The sequence below is a fragment of the Podarcis bocagei genome (genome assembly GCF_964188305.1).
Source record: "Podarcis bocagei genome assembly, chromosome: 1".
Lineage (NCBI taxonomy): Eukaryota > Metazoa > Chordata > Lepidosauria > Squamata > Lacertidae > Podarcis > Podarcis bocagei.
Genome location: NC_138125.1, coordinates 9,021,350 through 9,043,424, shown reverse-complemented (window position 1 = coordinate 9,043,424; position 22,075 = coordinate 9,021,350). Strand labels below are relative to the sequence as shown.

General features: G+C 44.7%; 1 protein-coding gene across 3 annotated transcripts in view; it reads left to right on the top strand.

Moving 5' to 3' along the window:
- Window positions 1-9,260: 9,260 nt before the first annotated feature.
- Window positions 9,261-22,075, top strand: part of RTN1 (reticulon 1) — a 136,986-nt gene continuing 124,171 nt past the window's right edge. For 2 of the 3 annotated variants that reach the window (XM_081192191.1, XM_081192192.1), the window contains exon 1: window positions 9,261-9,755. In XM_081192191.1, coding sequence (XP_081048317.1) covers window positions 9,575-9,755 — 181 coding nt within the window. In that variant the 5' untranslated portion in view covers window positions 9,261-9,574. The remainder of the gene's footprint in view (window positions 9,756-22,075) is intronic. The other variant, XM_081192190.1, reaches the window with a different exon arrangement.

The window sequence follows — 22,075 nt, the reverse complement described above, 5'->3', positions numbered from 1 at the left end:
TATTATTATGAGTTATTTGTGGCCCATAGGAATTCGTAACCCCCCCATCCAAAATATAGTCCGCCCCCCCCAAGATCTGAGGGACAGTGGACTGGCCCCCCTGCTGAAAAAGTTTGCTGACCCCTGATCAAGAGCATTGTGGGCAATTAAAAAATCCAGCCACCTAGTGCTGAGCAAGGGAAAAAAGACAAGTTTTTAAGGTGAAGTGACGGCAGCCAAATCAGGTGTTTTCAATATACCCTACGAGGACAGTGAGATCCTCAGAGTTGCCCAGGATTCCAGGAGCTGTTGTCATGCCTGGGCAGGATCATCATTCCTCACCCCTATGTGAGAAGCCACACCTGCCAATATTCCCCCTCCTATGCAGCTGTTAAAGGTATAGGGGGTCTGTCCACTTTGCATTTGGTCATTCCTGGGGCATCGCTGTGCTAGCATTGTGCTGGCCTGGGGCTGATGGGAGTTGAGGTCCAAAATAAGTGGAGGGCGCCAAGTTGGCAAAGGTTGATGTCGATCAGGGGTAAAGGTAAAGCTAAAGGGACAGTTAAGTCCAGTCGCTGACAACTCTGAGGTTGCAGTGCTTATCTCACTTTACTGGCCGAGGAAGCCAGCGTTTGTCCACAGACAGCTTCCGGGTCATGTGGACAGCATGACTAAGCCACTTCTGGCGAACCAGAGTAGTGCACAGAAACGCCGTTTACCTTCCCACCGGAGCGGTACCTACTTATCTACTTGCCTGTTGACGTGCTTTCGAACTGCTAGGTTGGCAGGAGAAGGGACCGAGCAACGGGAGCTCACCCTGTTGCGGGGATTCGAACCGCCGACCTTCTGATCGGCAAGCCCTAGGATCTGTGGTTTGGACCACAGCACCACCCTGATCCCTTAGATCAGGAATAGTCAAGCTTTTTATACCTACCGCCCACTAATGCATCTTTCTTGAGGGTAAAATTTCCTTTCCACCCACCAGTGCTCGATGGAAGGTGGATTCAGCTGGTGCCGTAGAACCCTCTACCGCCCACCTAGAATCCTGAAGCTCCCACTAGTGGGCGGTAGGGACCAGGTTGACAACCCCTGGTGTAGATGAATGAGACAGTGGTGGGAATCAATATGTTCCATACCGTTTAGGCTTACCCATTACAGGGGGTGGACTAGATGACCCTTGGCATCCTTTCCAATGCTACAATTCTTTTAAAATTTATTTTAAATGAAATTTTATTAAAACTTTTTCATAATACCATATAATAAAAGAGACTGATCTTAATAAAAACAGAGAATGAAACAGAAAAGAAAACACCAAGAGAAAAACAAAAACGAAGAAGAAAATAAGAAAATAAAAATAAAAGCGATTTCTGATTATCTATCTGTCAGCTATGTAAAAGAAATTATTCAAAATATTCGCTCTAGAATGACACCCAACTGCTCTACTTTTTGTTAGGCAATATTTTCCCAAATAGATTAATTCGTTTTCCTTTTTGCACAAAAAGTCCAAATGGGGTTACAATTCTAGGATTCTATGGTGCACCCCATCTTGAGCAAAGATAATTTGGGGCTAGTTTTCTTAATACTGTACTATTTTATCTAACTGTTTTCTGCAGCTAAAAAAACCTATGATAAAGTAAAATACAGAAATTCTGCTATATATCCTTTGAAACCCTTTCATGTATCCTGGGGGTACGTGCACCACAATTTGGGGAACAGTGCCGCAACGGATTAGCCCGAACTGAAAAGATAGCTCAGATTTTAGGGGGCTCATAGAATAAATCAAGGTGCAAATCAGCCACTGATTTTGCTTCTTTGGTCTGCTGTTAAGAGCACACAAATTTAAAACACAGCTCAGTGTTATATAGCGGCTCAGAAACACAGCGGCACATTGGCAGAAGAAAACAGCAGTAAGACTATTTTAAAAGAGAGTAAGCCCTGCCAGCATTATTAATGCCCGCTTCCATCAACGGAAGATGCTTCATCCATTAAGTTCCACTCTGCATTAGTCCTGGGAAGAAGCAAGCTCATCACCGTAATTTAGTTTAGGTCTCCATTTCAGGGATGCTACCAGTGCAGCTGTTTCAAAACAAGACTTATGTTGATCCCAAATGACCACTGCATTTTGTGGTTTTTTTTTTGAAATTTTTATTAGATATTTCAACACAGTAATTTTAACAAAAATACATTATCCACATTGTTCCCCCCTCCCCCCTAAACAGAAAACCCAACCCCCCAACCCCAGACTTCCGTCAGCTCCTTTCTCTGGTTTCTCAACACATCTTTCTGTCAGCATATTGTAAAATTGTAAAGATCCTCAAATTATCTATCTATCTATTACAATAAAGAGTTTGTGAATGTTTATTCAAAACCTGCCAAAGAGTCCAGTTAATTTTGTTGCTTCTTTAAGTATTTCGTAAAAGGCTCCCATTCATCTTTCAAATCACAGTTATCTTTGTCACATACCGTATTTTTCGCTCTATAACACGCACCTGACCATAACATGCACATCGTTTTTAGAGGAGGAAAACAAGGGAAAAAACATTCTGAATGAAACAGTGGATGTATCATTTTTGTGCTTCATGCTGTGGCCACAGACAAGTGATCTGATGGTGAATTTGGGGTGACCCAATGCAAAGATCCTGAGGATCCATGTGGATCCATGCTTTGTAACCACGCTTTTGCACCATTGCAGCCCCAGGCAACAGTGGGTGCGTGATTTTTGGGGGGCAGGCTGTAGCCATGGACATGCTATGTGATCTGATGGTGAATTTGGGGTGACCCAATGCAAAGATCCTGAGGATCCATATGGATCTATGCTTTGTAACCACATTTTAAGTGGGGAGCGAAGGAAAAACAAAGAAGGGACATGAGAGGGGTGTGCAGAGAAGCAGCTGGCTAAGAATGCAGGAGAGGGATTTAACGGGAGGGAGGAAAGAAAGGCAAAAGTTTCTCCCCACCCAAGCCAGCCATCTCTCTCTCTCTCTCTCTCCCTCCCCCTCTCTCTCTCCCTCTCCCCCAGCAGCACTGGAGCACAGAGAGGAATAAGGAATGACACTCTGCTTTCCCCTCTGCTTGCCTGGAGGGGAGGGGCTTTCCCTGCTCTTTGTTCCGTTTCAGCAAACACAGCAACGAAACAGAGGAGGGTGGGCAGTAAGACCCTGAGGCAGAATGCAGGAAAGCAGCCGCTTCCTCTTTTCAGGTTTCCCTTCTCCGTGAAGTGCGATTTGATTTTTGCCTGATTTTTCGGCTCCAGGGACCACACATTCGCTCAATAACACGCACAGACATTTCCCCTTCCTTTTTAGGAGAAAAATTCTGTGTGTTATAGAGGGGAAAATACGGTAGTTTGTGTTTCAGTCCATCAGTTTTTCTTGCCACAGTTCTTTCGTAGGGATTTCCTCATTCTTCCATCCTTGTGCTATTAAGACTCTTGCCGCCATTGTCGCATACATTAAAATATTTTTTAATTTCTTTGGCAGGTCTTTTCCCACAATCCCTAATAAGAAAGCTTCGGGCTTTTCCCACAAATGTTAAATGAAACATTTTCTTTAACTCATTATACAGTATATCATTTCCCAGAACATTTTAATTTTACTACAATCCCACCCAAAATGACCACTGCATTTTGAACCAGTTGAAGTTTCTGGGTCGTCTGCAAGGGCAGCCCCATGGAGAGCGCACTGCAATAACCCAGTTCAGTGACCCATGCACTCCCTTTTTGCCCTGCACAGCTGACCACAGGAACAAACTGCAAACTCTCCTGTTTCTTGACATAGATATTCGGGTCCTGTGAGCCAGTGCACTGGCTGCAAAAAGGTTAACTTTGTAAGCCACTTAGAGTTTGAGGGGTTTTTAAAAATTTTGTCTGTACACTGATTAAACAAATTAAAAGGGTCAAGGTAAGGAGGCCAGGGCAGCTTCCCTTAAAAATGCACAGTTTGGAAAATATTTGGGCCTTCTTATTTCCTCCCTGTTCAGAGTTCCCTTTGGCAGGTCTCAATTTCTTTTGAAGATGAAACAAGAAGAGGCCGCCTAGTGTGGGACTCTGCAATCATGTTTCTCAGACGAAACAGGATCTTAATTGACTTGTCTGTGCAGGGAAGAAAGATCCAGCTATAACCAGGCCTCCTTGGAGCGGCTTTCTTCCTGCTATCATGGTATCCACTAACACCGTTTACGGTAAAAGGTTGCTGCAAGATGGCTGCAGAGTGGTCTGCAGAATTGATTGCTTTTTGCCTGGGCTACAAAATCGGTACATAGTGGGGGAACGAAGGAGGCAGATGGAATAAGAAGTTCAGGAGCTGGAATGGAAAACTTACCCAGAGCGACATTTTGAAACAGTCGGGCTGGGAATATTTATCCAGAGATTTCTGTGCCCCTCTGATTTATCATGTGGGTTACACGGCAGGGAACCTCTTGCTCTCCAGATGTTGTTGAACCCCATCTCTCAATAGCCCCGCCAAGCATGGCTGTTGGTCAAGGATGATGGGAGTTGTAGATCAGCAATATCTGGAGGGCCACAGGTTCCACAGCCCTGCCTTAAGTAATTCAAAACAAATGTGGTGCTTCCTCAACAGCCAAAATAGCCAAGTATATTCGCAAATAAATATTCTGTTTCCAGCACCAGCCTAGGCATTCCTCTGTCATTTATTTGCAACATCTAATATCCAAAGGTGTACTGCCTCTGTACATGGATGTTCCATGTAGCTACTCATCGTTAATAGTTCTCGACAACCCTATCCTCCACAAATGTGTTGAGTCCATTTTAGAAGCCACCTTACCTGGTGGCCAAGTAATTTTGAGAGGTTAAAAAAAAAAGTTTGATTGGGCTAAAGAAACTTCTCAGAGCAGTTTTTCACACCCCCAAAAAGTTCATTTTGCAGTGCCCTCCTCTTGTTCCTCATCATTTACTCACTTCTTATAGGAGTCTAAGCTAGGGTTGCTATATTTCAAAAAGTGAAAATCTGGACACAAGCTTTTTCCCAGCGATTTCTGCCAGGACGCTGGTCACATGTTTACTGGCTCTGTCTGGGAAATTCTGGACGTATGGCCACCCTACCAAAGCACTGTATAAAATGCTCTGAACCCTGCCAGGATATCTGATCAGCTAATTAGGTATGCTAGAGGAGACCTCCCTAGCAAAGAGGTGATGGCCAAAAACTTTGATGTCTTTAAAAGATTAGTCAAATTTGTGAAAGATAAGGCCACCAGTAGCTACTAGCCACCTGGTTGTCTTCTCCTGCTCTGGAGGTTAGGATTCGAACCCATGGCTTCAAGTTACAAGAAAGGAAATTCTGACTAAGGATCAGGAGGAACTTTCTGACAGTAAGAACTGTTTGAAAGTGGAATGGACACACTTGTGAGGTTGTGGACTCTCCTTCCTTGGAGATTTTAAAGCGGAGGTTGGGTGTCCATCTGTCCTGTATGCTTTGGCTGAGATTCCTGCATTGCAGGGGGTTGGACTAGATGACCCTTGAGGTTCCCTTCCAACTCTACAATTTTACGATTCTATGATTCTCCCAGATTGCTCATTGTTCCCTCCTAGCTCCCTTTCCCTTTCTGCCCTCTTGGGTTGAATCGACATACATATAAAAAACGCTGTGAAAATGCTTTAAAAAAAGTTTTGAAAAATACATTGAATTGGGCATAGCTCACTGTCGCCAGCTAGCATCATGTTTGTATATTGTACTTCCCAACACATTTAAAGCGTTTTATTTGCAGCTGTATAGCTGAGTCCTTGGTCACTCACTTTCTATGCAGCTTCTCGGGTACCAGTCTGAGCTTTGAGAAACACACAGAGCTGGGACAGAGTGCCACTCTCGCAACTTCCTCCTCCTCCTCTTCAAGGAAGTGAAAAAGTTAACCAACCTCAGCACCCCTTGACAAATGGGGCAAGCAAGCCTAGAGGTGGGCTCAGAGGCTTCACATGTGCAAGGATTCTCAAGGCCCCCCTTCAGCCAACAAGTACCATGTTGGTGACACAAGGATGGCAGTTATACCTATCCTGCTGTTCCTCTTAGGAATTTGGAGCAGCCTTGCTCTGCTCTGCCATCCGGACAACTTAGATGACCTTACCTGCTTTAGAACAGGGCAATGTGACTTTGAAGCAACTATTTTATGACCTACCTCACAAGAAGCAATAGAAACAGCCACCCCCGTTCTCTTAATATAACTTGAGAAGGAGCTAACATAGCACAATGCCAAACTCTTATTAAATAAATGATCGCCAGTGTGGGACATTCATCCCCTTGCAGTAGGATATGCAATCTAATCCCAAACGAGAGGACATGAGATCAGGATGATTGGTGTAAATGGCTTAATTATTTGTTGCCGTTTGTTTTGGCTGGCTGAGACGCCAAACCATATTGTACTGCCAGAATGTTGGTTTTGCTACCAGTTCTGTGAGTGGGAGAAGTATCCGGACAATCTCATATCTAGGTCCAATTCACATCCTTTCTGTTTTTTGGAATGTGAATTCTACATAAAGGGAACAGTAGCCAAAATGACCAGACAAGTGTGCAATAGGCTTGGCATTCATGTGGCACCCAAAGCAAAAATTCAGGCAACAATGTTGTTGTTTTTCTGGAGAACAACTCCCTCATCTGAACAAACATGAATTGATTTTTTTTTAAAGGGAAATTTCATAAGCTGCTGCCCAGATTGCTTTTCCACCAACCAACCCCTCCCCACCCCCTTCTGCTCTTTGCATCACGAAGTCTCCCTCCATCTGCATTGCTTCAAAAGCAAATCACCATCATCATTTCATCTGCATGCTGCGTTCACATAGTTAAACCACGTTCAACATGCTCAGCAAAATGACACTATTTGCTCTAATTCTTTCAAAAATAACACAAAATGTCAATGAACAATAAATGAATGAAAACACATCAGTAAATGTATAATGAACGTTGCAAGTCAAAAGGTCTTATAATAAAAATACAAAAATATAATCTTAATAACAGCAAAAAAGAATGCATCTTCAAAACTGAATCTTGACTCCAACAAAACTCCTAAACAACACCCCACCCCAATAGTCTCTAGATATCCCAAGCAGGAGGTCTTAATCTCAGGGGCATAGTGTGGGGGGTGGGGTGGCCCCAGGTACACAATATTGAGGGGGGGTGTTGGTGCAAAAACTGAGTCCTGTTTATACAGAAAATAAATCTCTGCACCCTTCCTATACAGTGGTACCTCAGGTTAAGTACTTAATTCGTTCCGGAGGTCCGTACTTAACCTGAAACTGTTCTTAACCTGAAGCACCACTTTAGCTAATGGGGCCTCCCGCTGCCGCTGCACCACCGCTGCACGATTTCTGTTCTCATCCTGAAGCAAAGTTCTTAACCTGAAGCACTATTTCTGGGTTAGCAGAGTCTGTAACCTGAAGTGTATGTAACCTGAAGCGTATGTAACCCGAGGTACCACTGTAATTTTGAAGGAAAAGGTCACCAATCCACTTTAAATTCTTTGACTGGAACGCTTCAGCAGCCAGCCATTTCTTCACAGGGAGTGTTGATTCCTTTATTGGAAATGGAACCTGACACTGTCTACTCAGAAGCAAGTCCCACTGTATTCAATGGAGCTTACTCACAGGTAACTGGGAAAGACTGGGCAGCCTTACACTGCAATCCTAAGCAGTTTTACTCAGAATCAAGTCCTGCTGAGTTCAATATGATTTATTCTCTGGTATGTTCCTGATCATTCTCACTGTTTCCATTATATTCTTATTCTGATTATATCCTGCCTTTTCCCCCCTGACAGGGACTCAAGGAAGATTACAGCTAAAATCTTATTTCATTCCATTTATCTGTGGAAAGTGTTGTACATGATCCCTTCCCTCACACATTTTTACCTTTACAACTATCCTGTGAGGTAGGTTAAGCAGAGAGGTTGCAATTGGCTCAATGTGTCCCTATTTTCATCTGAGAAATGTTGGAGGGTATGTTCCCTTGCTGCAAGAAGTGAAGTTACAGGGAACCAGGCAGAGGGCCTTCTCAGCAGTGGCGTCCTCCACGTAGAACATCCTCCCATCAGATGTCGAGATTTAAGAACTACGCAACTTCTAGAAGACATCTGACTGCAGCCCTGCATCGGGAAGTTTTTAATGCTTGATGTTTTATTATGGTTTTATATTTTCCTGGAAGCTGCCCAGAGTGGCTGGGGAAACCCAGCCAAATACAACAACTACAACAACAACAACAACAATAATGTAAGGCAGCTTCCTTCAACAGAGAGAGCCACTTCCTTCTTCAGCTCTTCCCCCAAGAAACAGCAGTGAACGTGAGTTGATGCAGAACACCTGCATCAGAATTAGACCATAGCACAATGGAAGAGCACATGTTTAGCATGCAGAATGTCGCAGGTTCAATCCCGGACACCTCCAGGCAGGGCTAGGAAAGACCCCGTCTAAAATTTTGCATAGCTACCAAATCAGTATATTGAGCTAAGTGGAACAATGGTCAGCATATGACCACTTCTTTCAGTTTTTGGGCAGGAGTTCCTATATACCTTTTAAACATTTCCAAAAAAGACTATTTGGAAATTCTGCTCTGCCTGGTTTGACCATTATCTCTGGAGACAATGGAGGAGTGTGCCTTTGGGGGTGAAGTCAAACTGTTTGGAGGTTGCAGCACCTGCTGTGGCTGTAGAGACCAATGGCGGGAGAGACATGTTTTGTTGCAGGTGGGGCAGATGAATCCATTTGCAACTAAGATGGAAACGAGTGCCAAACTTGTGCTGTATTCCGCTACAGTTCCGGAATTGGTTTTCACATCGCTTAAATATAACACAGAACTTAACAGCTGGGGGAAAGTCATGAAAATGCAAAAATCTGCCCTGTGCATGCCACCTGTAATGGAATAAACCTGCCTCTAACACGCTACTATCGCCTCAAGAGAGTGTTGTTGAACACCCAAGCAAACAAGCATAAGAACCACCCAAGAAGCGTGTGCTGGATCCGGCCAACGACCCATCTAGCAGTCCAGCACCCTGTTTTCCCAGATGCCTCCACTGAGAAACCAGCAAGCAGGATTGGAGCCTCTCCCCAACTGTGGTTTCCAGAAACGCGCATCTATTGGACCATTGCTGACTCCTCCAATCGTGGGGGGCAGCGCACACACCGCCACCATAAACTGGGCGTTCCCACCTCCTTGGAACTTGCCAGTCCTCTTTTAAGGACACCCAAGTTTGGTGGCCATCACTGCCCGGATCTGGAGGCACCCCCTTTTCCTTTGCGCGCGCGCGTGCGCCTTTTTCCCGGCCTCCTCCTTGCCTTCCTGTTCCTCCATTTTCCTCTTTGAACTCGTCGCAGGTATTGCTCAGGGAGTGGAAGCAGTTAAAGGGGCCAGGCAGGCAAGGCAGGCAGGCTGCTCCCCCCCACCTCCAGCCGCCCTGTGATATGCCAACCACAGGGTGACGCAAAGGCTGGCAGACTCCAGCTCCACAAGCCATTTGCACCTGCGTAAGAGGCGCAAGCGGAGCTCCTCGCGCTGCAGCCGCCCCGAGAGAGGCTCCCCGCGGCCGCCGCCCTTTCTCCCTCCTGCCGCCGCCGCCTCCTTTCCTCGCCCATCCTCCGACCCACGGAGAGAGCCCAGCCGGGATGTCTTCGCCGCCGGGTCGCCCCAGCTCCTCCGGGGAGCACTGGGTTGGCGACGGCGCCGAGGACGAGAGCGCGGCCGCCGGAGCTCCGGCGAGGCGCGGCGATGGCGAAGGCGCAGGGGCAGCGGCGTTCGGCTTCTCCAAGGAACCCCCGCCCGTTCCCATGGCGACTGCATCCACAGGTAAAAAGGAAAGGCGAGGTACCCAGAGATGCTACAAAGGGCCTTAGCCACGTTGCGGCGCGCCTCTCGCGGCAGCTCTGGCCGCCCGGAGGTGGTCCTGGCCGGATTCCTGGGGGGTTTCAAGGGCGGTGGGAAATCAAGGCCGTTGGAGATGGAAAAGGGACCAGGTTTCTTTCCAAAGTTCCACAAGGCTCTTTGGGGTTCATCCTTATATGCGCTCTTTGGCCTGTTCTGTGGAGTTTACGTGCGGGGCTGTGGGGGACCATTTCAGCCGGAAATGTAATGGGTGGCATTTGTTTGCTCCCCCCCCCCCCAATCCTTCATACACACACCCTCGCCTGTATGTAAATCCTCTGGCCAGGCAGAAGTCATTGCCCAGACCTTGGGGTCAGCTTGCATCATAATCTTCCCCTTAGTGTCTCTCTCTAATAAATTCCAGTGTCCACCCTTGATTAATTTTTCTGTGAGGCTCGTTGAAGAGGGCCTTTGGGACGCTCTCATCTCCCTTGGGGTGGCAGCACATCTGGTTTTAAATGCTCTTCAATGCTCTTAATGTTTTCTGATGCTCTTAAATTTTAAAAACATGTTTCCATTTCCATTTTAGTTGTACTGTTTTTGCTATTTTCTTGGACCCCTTTTGGAGGAAGAGCAAGATAGAAAACTAACAAATTGAAATAAACATTGGTTTGCTTTTACAGTAGATGCAGCCAGTACTTTCACTTTCAACAAGCTAATCCCCCCACTCCCTTTTTTTGAGGCGGGGTAGTAGGTTGGAGATAGTAGTTATTTTCAGGACTCTCTCTGTGTGTGCCCACACTGTTTGTGGAATTGAAGAGGCTTCAGCTTCTGAGATAATAGTTTTGGGGGCGGGTGGAGGTTGGAAAGAAAGGATTTTTCCATCCCTTCATCTCCTGTGACTGAAGAGGTTGCCTGCTCTACTTTTAATTCCCACCTGCCAAGGAACAGATCTGTGTCCCCGTTATGCAATCTTGCAGTATTAAACTTGTGTGGAACAAGTTTGGGAGTGGGAGTGGATGGGGGGAAAGATGGGTCCCAGTTATGCAACAGGACATCCACTGCTGTCTGTAGCAGGAGCAGCTGCATTGGGGCTGGGCTGGGCTGGGCTCTCCTCCCTCCCTGATCTCCTGGGTTTCCTCCTGCACAAGCTGCCCTGTGCAGGATACTGTCCAGGGTTATTTGCAGCTTGCTGTGCTGTATGTGTGTGTCTGGTGCAGGCGCAACACATTATTTTTGAACAGTTCCCACCACACACACACCGACTTTGCCGTGTCTACTCTTTTGTTGTGAAATAGAACCTAAATGCCTTTGCGTCGACACGGGTAAATGTTCAGCCTTTTGCGTAGGCTTTGAACCAAAATGCAAGCTGCCAAACCAACCTGCTTTTCTGTGCGCCATGGATTCAGAATTAATAATGTTTTTGTTTTCAGACCTTTTCACTGGTAAAAAAGTGGCTTTGCATGGAAAAAGAAAGGCAAATGTTGAGGAATACACGGTGCATGTGTGAGTGCAAAAGGGGAAGGATGGATTTCCCTGATGGTTATAATTTCAAGGGGGGGTACACCCCCCCACACACTCCCAAGAAATCTGCTGCGTAGTCCCTTGTGTCAAGAAAGCCCAGCCAGTCTCAAGGGACAGACATTCTCAGGAACAAAGAAGAGTAGTTTTTCTAATGCAACCATCCATTTCTACTATGGTTTTTTTTTAAAAAAAAATATTTATTGCCTAATTTAAAAATGAGTGCATTCATCCATCTCATTCAAACTTTCTAAAAGGATTACAGGAAATCAGTAGTTAAACAAGGCTGGGAAGGGGGCACTGGAAAGAGATTTCTTTTACATTTCTTTTGGAATCCTCTCCAAAGCCCCCCCCCCCTTTTTTTTGAAAGAAAGAAAAGCAACGCCTTTACTTTTATGCTGGCTAAATCTGGATGCCTGAGAAGAAAGAGTCAGGGCTTGTGATTTTCTGATGCTTCCTTCATGCGGCTGGACTAGAGTTCAAAAGAGCTGACAAAAGCATAATGGCTTGATTGTTCGTTGTGTTGCTTTCTTATTTGATAACGAGTGGGGTGGGGGGGAGGTGTTTGTGGGAAATGGGGGTAGGGATGTTATTTCCCAAATGCAGCAGGACCCAGTATCATTGCATCCGAAAACACACACTCCATCTTTCCCATTTGCTTGAAAATAAGTACCACTGAAACCGGCAAGGTCTACCTTAGAATCAGGGTGTTGTCTTGTTTCACTCCCATCCCTCTCTTATTGATTCGGCAGATGGGCACTCCTGTTGCTTCCTGTCGCTGGAGGAAGTGCTTGTGTTTACCTTTCCTTTAGTCCATGAAATAAATGGCCTTTTATTCCAGCGTTTCACATGCAGCCAGTAGTATCATATTGTGAACTTTCAGTGCTTTGAAAATGGGCTGGATCTGTTGTTCACGAAGTGATCTGCAGCGTCCCTTATTCACGTGCGTGACTGAACCCCCAAGCAGTGTACGTGTACAGACACCATCCAAAACATGTTTATTGGGAAGTAAGCCCCGCAGACTTCAACGATGCTTGCTTTCCAGTTCAGGGTTGCAGCCTTAGTAAAATAGATTATTTCTCTGGGGGGTAGGGAGAGAGAGAGAATCGGCGGAGCTGACTGTCACAAGAACTTACTTTGTGTAACATAGGAGATAGAATGGACTGCGCTGCCTGTATATTTTGCATGCTTTCATTTTGGCTGTTCTGCTGATATTTAGCATTGGTATAAAGTGTGCTGCGTACATGGAATGCTTAGCATCAAAGATTCAGCCCCTTGGGGCACCTGCATGGGGGTGCATCCGAAATTGGCATCCCCTGGGATGCCGGATCTCCTTCATGCCTGCTGTAGCATCTAAGAGCACTCCCTCTGGGCATGCAATATCATCATTATTATGTGTGTGGTTCTGTGTGGTTGTTTGCTGCTTACAGAGGTCAAGGAACTCTTGTTGTGAAATTCTCACCGTTGCAATTAGGCTGCATCCAACTAAGTCATATTCAAAAGAAGACCCGTTGAAATCAGTGGACTGAAGTTAGTCATGACTTGGGTACAACTCAGCGTCAGTTGTCGATTTATATGCTGCTTCATGCCCAAGTAGACTTCTAAGTGGTCTTCAAAGTACAGTGGTACCTTGGGTTAAGAACTTAAGTCATTCTGGAGGTCCGTTCTTAACCTGAAACTGTTCTTAACCTGAGGTACCACTTTAGCTAATGGGGTTTCCTGCTGCCACCACCACACAATTCCTGTTCTCATCCTGAAGCAAAGTTCTTAACCCAAGGTACTATTTCTGGGTTAGCAGAGTCTGTAACCTGAAGCGTCTGTAACCCGAAGTACCACTGTAATAGATTTGTTAGTCTTTAAGGCACCACAAGACACTTTCTTGTCACGAGGCAGAACATTTTAAGGCTGCGGTTCTGGGAGTGAGTCCCATTGAATTCAGTGGGGCTTACTTCTGAGTAGGTATGTATGGGATTCCACTGTACGGTTACTTGATGGACTCTGGGGCTCTCCCTTCCTGGGGTTCTGTACCTTTTAAACCAGACAGTCTTTCAGATAGAAGACACTGTCAAATATCCTGACAGCCCTCCAGTGCAGCCTTGCAGGAAGCCAGCGACTGATACTAAATTTGCATAAATCAGCACATGCAGTTCGGTATATGCACTGTTTCAATTTTGCCAGTGTGTGTATTTACCGAAATTCATTAGGAGTAAAATGGGTTTATGTGAGGATGGGGAGCAGCAACCACTGCAGTGTTAGACTTGCCCCCGTCCCCCCCCCTGCACATTTATTCTGCTCCTATCCTGAGCTCTGTGATGGGCATTGCATCGCAAACCAGAGGGAACATTTGATTTAATGCGTAGGCACTTAAATATTTCAGTCGAGAATCTGAGCTGTGAGAAGTCGGGAGAGTTCACACCTGTTCCTTCCATATGGCCCGTTGCAAAAATGGTTAAGAGTGCATCTCATCCTAACAGCCGTCTAATTTAAACGGACAGCAAAACATCACAGCTTTTGTCTCATTCCTGGCCCCTTTCTCAGACAGTGGCAGTTCGGCTTGCCAAAAATTATTGTTAATAATAATATAATGAAATTGTTTTTTTGTTTGGTGGGAAGGCGAAGAATAAGAAGCAGTCTGAGGCAGATCCAGTAAAATCATGAAGATTATTCACCAGCAAGAGCGATGCTGGAGCGTGTTCTCTGTGTTCATGCCACTCAGCACGCCATCTGGACCTAGGTTCTGTTATTTATTTTTATACAGGGATGGTTAAAAACAATGTTGCCATAAATATTAATGCTGTTCCCTGGAATTCATTTCCTGGCGCAAATTCGTAAGGACTTCCAGTGTCTCTGGACTGACACATCCAAGGCTTTCCACAACCTTCTTGGTTTCTGAACAGCAACAGAACTTTATTGCAACTTTTATAACAGGCAGCAAAGAACACCTTCCTGGCCTCAAAACAACAACAACTATTTTCTTATTTATATGCCCCCCATCTGACTGGATTGGTTCAGCCACTCTGGGCGGCTGCCAGCAAAATATAAAAAACATAGTGAAACATCACACACACATTAAAAATTTCCCCATACAGGTCTACCTTCAGATGTCTTCTAAAAGTCAGGTAGTTGTTTATTTCCTTGACATCTGGTGGGAGGGCGTTCCACAGGGAGGGTGCCACCACCGAGAAGGCCCTCTGCCTGGTTCCTTGACTTCACTTCTCGAGGGTAGGGAACCACCAGAAGGCCCTCAGAGGAGGACCTCAGTGCCCGTCATTGCGAAATGTTGTTGTTGTTGTTGTTGATGATGATGATAATAATAATAATAATAATAATAATAATAATAATAATAATAATATAATAATAATAATAAATTTAATTTATATACTGCCCTATACCTGGAGCTCTTGGGGTGGTTCACAGAATAATTTCAAAATATAAAACCACAAAATACATAATCAAAATAAAAACAGCAACCCAGTACCCCCCCAACCACATTTTAAAAATGCAGCGGTTAATTTGCTACCGTGTGACAATGAGCGTGTGGATCATATCCCATGATATGAACAAGCCTTTCTTTCCCCCTTTTTTTGAAAGTCATCTCTCGCTATTATTTTTTTATAATATTTTTTATTAAGTTTTATTTTACAATATATAAATAATTCCTCCTCTTTCACTTTGTTGTTGCTCCTATGAGCTAGTTGGCTCCCTCCCCCCCCCCCCGGCCCGGTCTCAGGGATACTTTAATTCTTTATTTTCTCATCGCATTCCCCTTCCTTCCTGATTATATTACACCAATTTCAATTACGCATTTTAAAGAATATGTAAAAAGGTAGCGTTGTCATCATTACAAGTCTTCTTAAGTCAGTCCTGCTAGCACTGTTAATTGTTTACCCTTGTCCTTCAAATACTGTATAAATTTACCCCAGCCTTTCTGGAAAGCTTGTTCCTGCTGGTTTCAGATTTTCCCAGTCAGCTTCGCCAGCTCTGCATATTCTATCATCTTCGTCTGCCGCCCATCAATTGTTGCTAATTCCTGTTGCTTCCATTTCTGGGCTAACAAAAGTCCTTGCTGCTGTAGTTGCATACCTAAATAATTTCTGGTCTCTCTTAGGCATGGGTAGGCTGTCAACTTTTCCCTTTTCTTGCGAGGAATCATATTCGGAATAAGAGAATTTCCCTTAAAAAAAAGGGAAACGTTGACAGCTATGAACCTAAGGCCTGGGGGCCAGATCCTGCCCAACCGCCTTTTAAATCCAGCCCGCGGATGGTCCAGGAATCAGCATGTTTTTACATGAGTAGAATGTGTGCTTTTATTGAAAATGCATCTCTGGGTTATTTGTGGGGCATAGGAATTAGTTCACCCCCCCCCCCCATACAGTGGTACCTCAGGTTAAGTACTTATTTCATTCTGGAGGTCTGTACTTAACCTGAAACTGTTCTTAACCTGAAGCATCACTTTAGCTAATGGGGCCTCCTGCTGCTGCTGCGCCGCTAGAGCACGATTTCTGTTCTCATCCTGAAGCAAAGTTCTTAACCTGAAGCACTATTTCTGGGTTAGCGTATGTAACCCGAGGTACCACTGTAGTCTGGCACCCCACAAGGTCTGAGGGACAGTGGACCAGCCCCCTGCTGAAAAAGTTTGCTAACCCCTGCTCTTAGGGATCGATATGAGCAAACCTTTCGACCAGTGTGCATGTCCCACATTGCTCCTTCCTCGGGGGCAGGAACAGCGCATGGTCCCACCCCCAGCTCCCAAAACAATGTGCATAGTATTTTACACTATGCTTTTTAGTGTAGTGTATTATACTATACACTTAGAGATTTTGATTATTGGGCGGTATATAAATCCTCTTAAATAAATAAATAGTTCCGGAAACCAGTCTTGTTAAAAATTTTAGCTGTTTGTTGTTGTACGTTGTTTTAATGTTCTGGTTTTCATTGTTCTTATCTGTTGCATTTTATCTTAAGCCTCTCTTTCAGAGACTTCCCACCCATAAGGCGACTTACAGACATAAGAAATACTATTAACTAAAATAATAATTTTGATCCCTGTTGTAGGAAATCCCACGAGTCCCGCTCCTGGCTGCAGAAATACAACAAAGCTTAAAATGGCAAGGAAAGCTCAGGAACCAAGAAGACAAAAACTTTAATAAAGAATGGGAATTTTTAAAATAACTTATCTAGGAGACCACTGTTGGCAGATGAAACCATTAGCAGGATTTTAATAACACTTGTAATGTAGCAAGTACCATGGACAATATGGAGAGAGATATAATACGGATTATGAAATAATATGCAGTTGAAAAGGTTGACAATAGGACCCACGGAAGGGAGGGTGGGAAGTCTCGAGATTCATAGAAATCTCTAAATGGGGATATGTATTTTGTATTGTTATAATTCTACACTTGTAAAATCAAATAAAAATTATTCCCGAAAGGAATAAAATGCTTAATTGAATAACCAGCCATTTCTTACCTGTTGCAACATGCAAAACCCGAAACGTCCGCCTCCCTCAGCTTATTGAGAAGGTTTTGCTGTGCTCAACTGTGCAACCCAGGGCATGTTTACTCAAAAGTAAGCACCGCTGAATTCAGTGGGGCTTCCTTCCAACTTGGCATACGCAGGACCTTAGAAAGCCCAGGGCTGTCGTGTTAGTGATGCTCTGGGCATGCAAACCGCTGTAGACAATCTCCATGGGGACTTAAGCTATAGCTCGTGTTCCCTCCCACCCCTGGCCCGTGTAGGAAGGCTTAATTTATCATTTTACAACAATACCGTTATTATCCACAGCCCCTCCAGAGATTCCTTAATCCTGGCTCGACAGCAAGCTGCTGTGTCAGCAGCAACTCTGTAAAATTCAGTATGGCAAAGGAAGGAGCCGTAGAATGTTGAAATTTCCAGGTTCAAACCCCGTCATTTCGAGGCAGCACTGGAAAATCCTCCGGCCTGAAGCCCTAAAGTCCCTCTCCCAGTTGGCGTTGGCAGGATGGAACTAGATAATTATTTATTAAAATGGTATATCCCTCCCCCCTTCTCTGTAGAGCTCAGGACAGTTCAAAGCACTCACCATATTTTTCGCCCTGTAAGACGCACCAGACCACAAGACGCACCTAGTTTTTGGAGGAGGAAAACAAGAAAAAAAATATTCTGAATCTCAGAAGCCAGAACAGCAAGAGGGATCGCGGCGCAGTGAAAGCAGCAATCCTTCTTGCTGTTCTGGCTTCTGGGATAGCTGCGCAGCCTGCATTCGCTCCATAAGACGCACACACATTTCCCCTTACTTTTTAGGAGGGAAAAAGTGAGTCTTATAGACCAAAAAATACGGTAATTTTTTTTTAAAAAAATACATTTATTTACTGTGTTTTCCACCAAGAAGCTCAAGGTGGTGGTGTACATGATTTATCTCCTCCCCAGTTCATCCTTGGGCTAAGGGATGGTTGCTGGTCCAAGGTCACCCAATGAGCTTCGTGGCTGAGTAGGGATTTGAAACCTGGTCTCCCAGGTCGTAGTCCAACATTCAGTCCATTAGGCCACACCGGCTCTCATAAAAATACAAAGTAAAAGCACAAAATACGTAATTTTATGGAAATTTATTTATGTATGCTACTACAGCAGCAAGAATGCTGCTTGCCCCAAAGTGGAAAGATGCAGAAGTCCCAGCAAAGGAAGAATGGCTACAAAAACTTACGGAACATGCAGAAATGGCAAAACTTACCGGAAGAATAAGAAATCAAGATAACAAACTTTTTATAAAACAACATAAATAGTGTATTGAATATTTACAGGTAAATTGCAAACAGATAAAAACATTAGCAGGATTATTGTAACAACCTGCAGTTTCATAATAGTATATATCTAAAGTAGATAATTAAATGAATTTGGATATGCAGAAGGTATTAAATAATAACTTTAAGGAACCGCAGAAAGGGGGGGGAGGAAGTCAAACTTTGATATGTTAAATTGACTGTAAAACTAATGAAATGTATAAACTTGGAAAGTATAAATAAAAGCTTTTAAAAAGACACAAAAAGACAGTGGAACCTTGGTTCTCAAACTTAATCCATTCTGGAAAGTCCGTTCGACTCACAGAACTGTTCGAAAACCAAGGCACGGCTTCCGATTGGCTGCAGGAACTTCCTGCACTCAAGTGGAAGCCACATCCAAAAACATTCACAAACCAGAACACTCACTTCCGGGTTTGCAGCGTTCGGGAGCCGATTTGTTCAGGAGCCAAGCTGTTCGACTACCAAGGTACCACTGTACATAGTAAAATAGATGGAGTGATGGCATTCCTTGATTCCTGGGCTCCCACGAAAGGGCTTCCTATTAAACCGCAGAAATAATAGGATTATTTATCTTTTTTTTTTGTAACTTCATTTTGCATCATGCTGTGTGGTCTAATCTAACTTGAGCAGTGTCCAATATTCTAGCAATGGGCGGGTAGGTTTGGGTTGAATACAAGGTGAATATGAATATATCATGTTTAGGGAAGTTTTTAATCAGGCATCCCCAAACTCAGCCCTCCAGATGTTTTGGGACTACAATTCCCATCATCTGACCACTGGTCCTGTTAGCTAGGGATGATGGGAGTTGTAGTCCCAGAACATCTGGAGGGCCAAGTTTGGGGACGCCTGTTTTTAATGTTTGAATTTTTTATCGTGTTTCTAATGTTCCGTTGAAATGTTCCACTCAGAGTGGGCGGGGTAGAAATTAATAATAATAATAATAATAATAATAATAATAATAATAATAATAATAATAAATTACTGTAGTTTTCCTTGTATAAGACTAGGTTCCCCCCCTAAAAAATATTGTCAAAAATTGGGGGCATCTTATACACGGATACATCTCCCCCCATTTTCTTAAATCTGAGTCTCCAAAAATAGGGGGGTGTCTTATACATGGGGGCATCTTATAGATGGAAAAATACGGTATATAGCAGTGGGGGTAGTGCAGGGGGCAGGGAGAGGGAGAGAGCAATAATGAAGAATTTCAAGTTTTGATTCCAGGGTTCGCATGAGATGCAGCAGTTACCAGGGGAGACAACAGGACGCGTTTCGAGGAGCAGCTTTTTTCATCTTTTAAAGGCTTGAAAGCAACATCTATTCCCACCCTCCACCCCACAGACTAAACATAGCCACGCTGTTTGGTTTTTTGGCATACTGCTTGCTTGTTGCTGCAAATGAGTTTAGTCGTTTTCCTTTAGGGAGGGTGACACAGAAGGAAATGGGCTTGGTTTCTGCCTTCCTTACTCCACCTGCTGCTCTCCAAATCTTTGGACCATAATTCAAATCCAGTTGCAGCACAATCGCAGCAGAGAATGAATTGCTCCCAGCCTTTGGTTTTAGGTGGGGAGGGTTGCTACTCACGGCAGCAAAGGATGCACAGGCAGATGTAGGGAGACCGGCAGGCACCTTGCGAAGCTGAATTAACAATTCCCTGTTATCCAGGTCAGCAGCCCCAGTCCCCTTGTCTGCCAAGATTATCTGCCAGGATAATCTTTGCAGCGCCTCTGTGCAGGGGTGGGAGGAAAGAGACACTGTGGGGGTCAAAGCACACAGAGGAATAATTGCATCCTCAGCCTGCAGCTGTAGCCATCAAGTTTGGGAGGCGGACCTCCTGAGTTGAGGAATCGGAAGCAAAGCAGGATGGGATACGTGGACCTTTTAATATTTGCACAGAATTTTAAAAGGTGCATCTTCTCCCCTCCTTTCGCCCTGACATATGTCAAGCTGCACTTGCAGAAATGCACCACTGTTAAGTATGCAGAATGCTTTTCCATCCAATTATAATATACGTGGATTGTTAGTATCTTGATAGATCTGCCGATCATCAATGAAACACTGGGGGGTGGTTTGTTTTTGTGTAACATGAATGTACACTGTGGTCATCACCCTGTCTTTCCTTCTTTCTTTGCACTGAGTGCTCTAATGTTATATTCTCCTTTCATAGAAACTGTGGTTTGCCATTACACCTGAAATCAGTAAACTGTGGTTTGCGTGAGCTATAAAAACCTGGATTGTAGACCAGGGTCTGCTCTACATTAAGCTTTATTTTACTGCTATTACAGTGGTGCCCCGCAAGACGAATGCCTCGCAAGACGGAAAACTCGCTAGACGAAAGAGTTTTCCGGTTTGAAGGTGCTTCGCAAAACAAATTTCCTAAGGGCTTGCTTTGGAAGACGAAAATGTCTTGCGAGTTCCTGCGGGTTTTTTCCCCTCCCCCCCTTTTCCTAAGCCGCTAAGCCGCTTATCAGCTGATCCGATAAGCCGCTAAAAGCCGCTAATAGCGCTAATCCGCTAATCCGCCAATGGGCTTGCTTCGCAAGACGAAAAAACCGCTAGACGAAGAGAATCACAGAACGGATTCTTTTCGTCTTGTGAGGCACCACTGTATAACTTCTTACCTCTTACAACAGACATTGCACTCACCCATACTTAACGTTACTGCTTCTACTTTCATAGAAACCATGGTTTGCCATTACATTTGACATCAACAAACTGGTTTGTGTGAATTGCCACCCTTTCCCCAACCTTCCTCTACCCCACCTTTGACCTTGCAGTGGATCTGTGGGAAGGAAGTTTAATCCTCCAATTTATTGATTCAACGGACATATTAATGATGGCCATATTAATTGCTGTTTCTTGGATGCTGCTTCTCAGTGTGCACTTGTGCACCTGCCCAGCAGCTGACATGCTCGCCTGATAGTAGATGGCGCGCGCGGGGGGGGGGGGATGAGGCATGTGGCGAGAAAAGCCATCAGAGGTGGCAGCTAATACACAGGGGGAAGATCAGCAATGTCAGGGGACATGCAGAATGGCACTTGGAAAGATAGCCAGCTTCCTGTGCCTTTTTCTTGCAGTAGTGAGCTAGATGCATCGGCAGTCTGACCCAGTATAAGACAATAGGTTTCCAATGAGCTGCTCCAGATTCATGGGGGTTTTCTGTGTGTGGTTGTATTCTGCAACGTGTTGCTGATGCAAGAAATGGCGGAGTTATACTGGATTATCCACAGCCATTCTACTTTATTTGTCGTTCTGCAATTCTTCTCCAGTTTTACAGCGTCATTGCCATCTGAAGATGATGATGATGATGATAATAATAATATTTGTACCCTGCCCATCTGGCTGGGTTTCCCCAGCCACTCTGGGCGGCTTCCACAAATACAAAAAATACACTAATATGTCATACATTAAAAACTTCCCTGAACAGGGCTGCCTTAAGATGTCTTCTAAATGTCAGGTAGTTGTTTATCTCTTTGACATCTGGTGGGAGGGCGTTCCACAGGGCGTGCGCCACTACTGAGAAGGCCCTCTGTCTGGTTCCCTGTAGCTTTGCTTCTCGCAATGAGGGAACCGCCAGAAGGCCCTCGGCGCTGGATCTCAGTGTCCGGGCTGAACGATGGAGAGGAACTCCTGTGCACCAAAAGTGGGACAAATCCCCTCCTCCAAACATTGGTTGCATGGAAAGTTACAGGATTTCAACAAGAGGTTCTGGGGTGTGTACCAGTTGGACACAAAGCTGTATCCCTCCCTCTGGAGCTTGTGGCTTCTCCTTCCTTGGAGGTTTTTAAGCAGAGGTTGGATGGCCATCTGTCATGGATGCTTTTGTGGAGATTCATCAGCATTGCAGGGGGTTGGACTAGATGACCCTTGGGGTCTTTTCAGCACCAGGTAAAGGACTTTCTTTTCACCCAAACCTTTTAAATAGCTCACATAGTCTGATCCTCTCAGTTTGTAAATTTGAGATTGCTGTGATTCTTGTTTACCTTGTATTTAGGTTGGGTT